This window comes from Mizuhopecten yessoensis, unplaced genomic scaffold (genome assembly GCF_002113885.1).
Source record: "Mizuhopecten yessoensis strain PY_sf001 unplaced genomic scaffold, ASM211388v2 scaffold1875, whole genome shotgun sequence".
In the NCBI taxonomy this organism is placed as follows: Eukaryota; Metazoa; Mollusca; class Bivalvia; order Pectinida; family Pectinidae; genus Mizuhopecten; species Mizuhopecten yessoensis.
Window position 1 is genome coordinate 123175 of NW_018404265.1, and position 7820 is coordinate 130994.

Below are 7820 nucleotides of genomic sequence, written 5' to 3' on the forward strand. Positions count from 1 at the left end.
GTTTAACTAGATGTATTAACACCTATGATACTAAGAGACTGTAAAGGTTTAACTAGATGTAGTAACACCTATGATACTAAGAGACCGTAAAGGTTTAATTAGATGTATTAACACCTATGATACGAAGAGACTGTAAAGGTTTAACTAGATGTATTAACACCTATGATACTAAGAGACTGTAAAGGTTTAGATGTAGAGATGGAATAGCTTCTACAGCAACAATTGTTGACTCTTCTTTTTCGTTGTGTCTCGTGATGCTTTCACAATATATCCCTTTGTTTTGATGATACCGCGACACCTGACCATTACTGAGAATCGTATGGCCCAATCCGATTCCCATCCTTCACCATCCTTCTCTGTACACCTGGCTGACACCAGCTGTGACACCTTGTCGTTGGTCAGGATGTCTGAAATACAATGTGGAAAGTATTATAATCAGAATGTCTTCAGTATAACGTTGAAGGTGAATTAAATTGTCAGGATGTCTGAAATACGATGTGGAAAGTTAAATAAACTATCAGAATGTCTTTAGTATATGTTGAAGGTGTAATATATTGTCAGGATGTCTGATATTCAATGTGATTTCCAGGATATTGTGGTTTTTCAATAAGTCATTACATGGAGAAACTAGAGAAACTAATAGCGAGCTCACGAACATATACTCCTACTTGTACAGATGAACAGACAAGGTGATTCCTATATACTCTCTCTTTGTCTGTAGGGGGTGTAACAATCAGATTGAATATCCCTATCGTCATGTACATCTACATGTTATGTACTGTACTTTCCCTGTGCCAAAGTACAAAAAAATCCAACACACAGTTAAGGAGGAACTTCGCTTACAAGGTTTCTGGAGCAGAAATTTAAAGTTTCAATGGTCATAACTTCAAAACAAGAAACCCAATGGGCCTGCACCGCTCACCTGGTCTTAATCTTACAACTGTCACCTTAAAAGTGTACTAAAATTAAGCTACATACAAAATATCATTGTCTTATCTCAAAGTCTATCAAAAAAAACTGTTGAAAGATTTAAACACATTTGACCCCTGTGACTTTGAAAGTCAAACAAGGACATACCATTGAATAAACTTTAAACCCCTCATCCATGAATGCAACTTGCCAAATATCACCACCCTATACCATTTGTTTATTGAGAAGATGACTTACACAAGATTTATACACAATTGACCAGATGTGACCTTGCACCAAGGTCATTCACATGCACAAACTTGATAGCTCTTCATTTGAGCATGCTAGTGGTCACATATCACCATCCTTTGATTTTGAATATACAGGTTATATAAGTTGATAAAAGTTTTTAACATATTGACCCCTGTGGAATATAATTCAAGGTCATTCTTTTGAACAAGTTTTTCAAACCTTTCATCCCTGCATGCTACTGGCTAAATATCATCATCCTAGCTTTTTTTATTTAGGAGAAGTCTTTTTAAGTTTTTAGCATATTTGACCCCTTTGACCGTAAGTATGTGTGAAGGTCATTCATTTGAACAAACTTGGTAGCCCATTATGCATGCAAATTACTAGCCAAATATCATCACCCAGGACCTTTTGGTTATTCAGAAGACTTTGTTTAAAAAAATCAACATATTTGTCCCCTATGACCCTGAAGATAGGCAAAGGTAATTCATACCAGTATGCTACTGGCCATATATCATCACCCTAGGCATTGTGGTTATTCAGAAGAAGTTGTTTAAAGTTTTTAACATATTCGACCTCCTGTGACCTTGAATATGTGTGGAGATCATTCATTTAAACAGCATGCTCCTCCCCAAATATCATCGCCCAAGGTCTTTTGTTTATTTTGCGCCACAGCATAAGCTCACTTGGCCCGTCGCTAAAAACATATCGCAAATTCTTTTCTTCATGCACATCTACATATGATGAACTCTAACTGTGTTAAGTCATGGACAGATGGATGGACAGGGTGATTCCTATATAACACCTCCCCTCCAAACTTAGTTTGTAAGGGGTATATATAGAGATAATCGTCAATACTTTAGGAGAGATGTACCTCGCGGGTCATTGTGAGTGAGAAGCTGGATGTCGTTTTCCTTGGCATAATCTGTCATGTCCTTAGGCATTACACAGCACGACTCGAGATTCACCTGATTGATTGTGGGCTTTACCTGGCAACAAATAAACAATAACTTATACTCCTAATCACAATTATGATCTCCAAGTAACAAACCGAAGGTCATAACAATCTTTTTTCTTATTAAAGGATTAAATTTCCTTTTTTTTTATGTAAAAGCAGAATGACTATTGACAGTACTCACTTATGTTTCGTATCTATAACATTTAAAATCAGATTGATGATTTAATAGAAAATGTCATTTGACAAGAATACCGCACATTTCCCATGTTAATAATATCAAAGTTAGGTGATAATGTTGATAAGAAAGCTTACTGTTGCCCAGTTAAACAGCTCTTCTAGGACGACCTTGTCAAGGTCAGATATGCCTAAGAAATGGACTACACGTGTCACATTTAGATCCTGCAGGACATTCCAATATGGTTTAATGGTTTCTAATGTGATTCCTTCCTCGTCCAGCTCAGGGAAAGCCAAAAGCACCACATCCACATTAGATGAGTTCAGCTCCAACAACACTAATAAATACATACAACAAAAAAACATACACACTTAATCATTTTTTATAAAACAATAATATATTGTGTTGGTATAAATTCTGGTATGGCCTCGTATGTTCTTAAAGCCTTGAATCCTGGTACAGAGACAGTAAGTATCTTAAAGTCTTGAATCCTGGTTCAGAGGCAGTAAGTATCTTAAAGCCTTAAATCCAAATATTTAACTGGGCGAATAGCGATTTCACCAGTGAAAGGCAAATATTTAACTGGGCGAATAGCGATTTTTCCAGTGGAAGGCAAATATTTAACAGGGTGAATAGCGATTTTACCAGTGAATGGCAAATATTTGACTGAGCGAATAGCGATTTTACCAGTGAATGGCAAATATTTAACTGGGCGAATAGGGATTTTACCAGTGAAAGGCAAATATTTAACTGGACGAATAGCTATTTTTCCAGTGAATGGCAAATATTTAACAGGGCGAATAGCGATTTTACCAGTGAATGGCAAATATTTAACTTGGCGAATAGCGATTTTACCAGTGAAAGGCAAATAGTTAACTGGGCGAATAGTGATTTTACCAGGGAAAGGCAAATATTTAACAGGGTGAATAGCCATTTTACCAGTGAATGGCATATATTTAACAGGGCGAATAGCGATTTTACCAGTGAAAGGCAAATATTTAACTGGGCGAATAGCGAATTGACTGGTTGAAAGTGTCCTGGTATACAGTATTTTTTGTGTTAGGTAATTAATATACTGCCAGCTGTTTTTTATTCCATATAGGAACGTGAAAATCAAATTATTTATCTAGATAAACAGGAACAAAGGTGCATACCATTCTCTACTGCCTCCTTGATGACCTCTGGGCGCATCATCCGACAAAGGAATATTTTGACTGAAATAGAGAAGAAAAATCTTGTCAATCTAAGATCATCTATTTAATGTAAAATATCATATAAAGGATTAATCTCTTACAGACTTAATCTGCACAAATCATATGGGTTAACCAAATGTGGAGACTAAGACATCTACATACATGTATGTACAGTCCCAGAGACTAAGACATCTACACGTGTACAGTCCTGGAGACTAAGACATCTACATGTGTACAGTCCTGGAGACTAAGATATCTACATGTGTACAGTCCTGGAGACTAAGACATCTACATGTGTACAGTCCTGGAGACTAAGACATCTACATGTGTACAGTCCTGGAGACTAAGACATCTACATGTGTACAGTCCTGGAGACTAAGACATCTACATGTGTACAGTCCTGGAGACTAAGACATCTACATGTGTACAGTCCTGGAGACTAAGACATCTACATGTGTACAGTCCTGGAGACTAAGACATCTACATGTGTACAGTCCTGGAGACTAAGACATCTACATGTGTACAGTCCTGGAGACTAAGACATCTACATGTGTACAGTCCTGGAGACTAAGACATCTACATGTGTACAGTCCTGGAGACTAAGACATCTACATGTGTACAGTCCTGGAGACTAAGACATCTACATGTGTACAGTCCTGGAGACTAAGACATCTACATGTGTACAGTCCTGGAGACTAAGACATCTACATGTGTACAGTCCTGGAGACTAAGACATCTACATGTGTACAGTCCTGGAGACTAAGACATCTACATGTGTACAGTCCTGGAGACTAAGACATCTACATGTGTACAGTCCTGGAGACTAAGACATCTACATGTGTACAGTCCTGGAGACTAAGACATCTACATGTGTACAGTCCTGGAGACTAAGACATCTACATGTGTACAGTCCTGGAGACTAAGACATCTACATGTGTACAGTCCTGGAGACTAAGACATCTACATGTGTACAGTCCTGGAGACTAAGACATCTACATGTGTACAGTCCTGGAGACTAAGACATCTACATGTGTACAGTCCTGGAGACTAAGACATCTACATGTGTACAGTCCTGGAGACTAAGACATCTACATGTGTACAGTCCTGGAGACTAAGACATCTACATGTGTACAGTCCTGGAGACTAAGACATCTACATGTGTACAGTCCTGGAGACTAAGACATCTACATGTGTACAGTCCTGGAGACTAAGACATCTACATGTGTACAGTCCTGGAGACTAAGACATCTACATGTGTACAGTCCTGGAGACTAAGACATCTACATGTGTACAGTCCTGGAGACTAAGACATCTACATGTGTACAGTCCTGGAGACTAAGACATCTACATGTGTACAGTCCTGGAGACTAAGACATCTACATGTGTACAGTCCTGGAGACTAAGACATCTACATGTGTACAGTCCTGGAGACTAAGACATCTACATGTGTACAGTCCTGGAGACTAAGACATCTACATGTGTACAGTCCTGGAGACTAAGACATCTACATGTGTACAGTCCTGGAGACTAAGACATCTACATGTGTACAGTCCTGGAGACTAAGACATCTACATGTGTACAGTCCTGGAGACTAAGACATCTACATGTGTACAGTCCTGGAGACTAAGACATCTACATGTGTACAGTCCTGGAGACTAAGACATCTACATGTGTACAGTCCTGGAGACTAAGACATCTACATGTGTACAGTCCTGGAGACTAAGACATCTACATGTGTACAGTCCTGGAGACTAAGACATCTACATGTGTACAGTCCTGGAGACTAAGACATCTACATGTGTACAGTCCTGGAGACTAAGACATCTACATGTGTACAGTCCTGGAGACTAAGACATCTACATGTGTACAGTCCTGGAGACTAAGACATCTACATGTGTACAGTCCTGGAGACTAAGACATCTACATGTGTACAGTCCTGGAGACTAAGACATCTACATGTGTACAGTCCTGGAGACTAAGACATCTACATGTGTACAGTCCTGGAGACTAAGACATCTACATGTGTACAGTCCTGGAGACTAAGACATCTACATGTGTACAGTCCTGGAGACTAAGACATCTACATGTGTACAGTCCTGGAGACTAAGACATCTACATGTGTACAGTCCTGGAGACTAAGACATCTACATGTGTACAGTCCTGGAGACTAAGACATCTACATGTGTACAGTCCTGGAGACTAAGACATCTACATGTGTACAGTCCTGGAGACTAAGACATCTACATGTGTACAGTCCTGGAGACTAAGACATCTACATGTGTACAGTCCTGGAGACTAAGACATCTACATGTGTACAGTCCTGGAGACTAAGACATCTACATGTGTACAGTCCTGGAGACTAAGACATCTACATGTGTACAGTCCTGGAGACTAAGACATCTACATGTGTACAGTCCTGGAGACTAAGACATCTACATGTGTACAGTCCTGGAGACTAAGACATCTACATGTGTACAGTCCTGGAGACTAAGACATCTACATGTGTACAGTCCTGGAGACTAAGACATCTACATGTGTACAGTCCTGGAGACTAAGACATCTACATGTGTACAGTCCTGGAGACTAAGACATCTACATGTGTACAGTCCTGGAGACTAAGACATCTACATGTGTACAGTCCTGGAGACTAAGACATCTACATGTGTACAGTCCTGGAGACTAAGACATCTACATGTGTACAGTCCTGGAGACTAAGACATCTACATGTGTACAGTCCTGGAGACTAAGACATCTACATGTGTACAGTCCTGGAGACTAAGACATCTACATGTGTACAGTCCTGGAGACTAAGACATCTACATGTGTACAGTCCTGGAGACTAAGACATCTACATGTGTACAGTCCTGGAGACTAAGACATCTACATGTGTACAGTCCTGGAGACTAAGACATCTACATGTGTACAGTCCTGGAGACTAAGACATCTACATGTGTACAGTCCTGGAGACTAAGACATCTACATGTGTACAGTCCTGGAGACTAAGACATCTACATGTGTACAGTCCTGGAGACTAAGACATCTACATGTGTACAGTCCTGGAGACTAAGACATCTACATGTGTACAGTCCTGGAGACTAAGACATCTACATGTGTACAGTCCTGGAGACTAAGACATCTACATGTGTACAGTCCTGGAGACTAAGACATCTACATGTGTACAGTCCTGGAGACTAAGACATCTACATGTGTACAGTCCTGGAGACTAAGACATCTACATAGGTAAGGTCTTTTAGACTGTTATAAAATCATCCTTATATGTATGGTCCTTGAGATTAATTAAGACAGTCATCCTTATAGGTATGGTCTTTTAGACTGATTATAAAATCATCCTTATAGGTATGGCCCTTGAGATTAAATAAGACAGTCATCCTTATAGGTACAGTCTTTTAGACTGATTATAAAATCATCCTTACATGTATGGTCATTGAGACGGAGTAAGACACATACCAGTGAGTTTAAGGTCACTTCTTTCATCAGGGTTAATAGGCAGGGTCTTCTTAAACTCTGAGTGGGCACAGTCCAGCTCTGTTGCATACTGTCAGAAGACAAAATGTTTCATGTGCTAATGTAACACCAATCGTATGTATTTAGTTAACATACTTTTGTTTGTTCTACACTCCCAGTTTAAGTATCAATATATGTTTAAGAATTTCATCAACTTTTACAAGTTAATCATGCATTGGTAGTTAGGATAATCAAAATAAATCTGCCAAAGGCATTATATGTATAAATGTAAATTATTTGTTTTGTTAAGTCCTTACCAAAGTTAATTTATACCACTTATTTACCTCTAAAATACATCTGCATCAGTTTCTTACCTGTAGATATTTTGTATCAGTTCTTAATTACCTGAAGTTCAATTGTGCCATTTCCTCACTTGAAGATTTTGATCGGTTCTTCATTACCTTAAGTTCAATTGCGCAATTTCCTTACCTGCAGTTCATTTTTGTCTGCTCCTGTGAAGTAACTTTCCAGAGAATTTGAAACACATTCCACCAGCTGTGAAAGTAAACCAACAGAAACTTCATTAGAAATAACATACAATATATATATACATACTTTCTGAAAGGTGCATACAGCACTACAGCCTATCATACAATGTACTGAACAGGTTTGACACATAAGGTATGCATAAGTAAACCGGTTATATAGAAAGATAATTGTATTCCTTGTTTACTGTCTTTCCTTTTCTTTGTATATAAACATCTGTTTGGCCTAGAAAAATAAATTGTGCATTTCTGATTTCATTACCAACCCTATTTTTGACAGCCTACTCTGCTTAAGTCAATATCTTAATTGTATCCTATATATATAA

At 38.6% G+C, this 7820-nt stretch overlaps 1 protein-coding gene across 1 annotated transcript in view; it reads right to left on the reverse strand.

Moving 5' to 3' along the window:
- LOC110441597 (glutamate--cysteine ligase regulatory subunit-like) overlaps positions 1 to 7820 on the reverse strand; it is an 11026-nt gene continuing 3206 nt past the window's right edge. The window contains exons 2-7 of the mRNA XM_021484793.1: positions 7439 to 7504; positions 6953 to 7040; positions 3446 to 3505; positions 2429 to 2628; positions 2033 to 2147; positions 1 to 407 (exon numbers count right to left, since the gene is read on the reverse strand). Coding sequence (XP_021340468.1) covers positions 211 to 407; positions 2033 to 2147; positions 2429 to 2628; positions 3446 to 3505; positions 6953 to 7040; positions 7439 to 7504 — 726 coding nt within the window. The 3' untranslated portion in view covers positions 1 to 210. The remainder of the gene's footprint in view (positions 408 to 2032; positions 2148 to 2428; positions 2629 to 3445; positions 3506 to 6952; positions 7041 to 7438; positions 7505 to 7820) is intronic.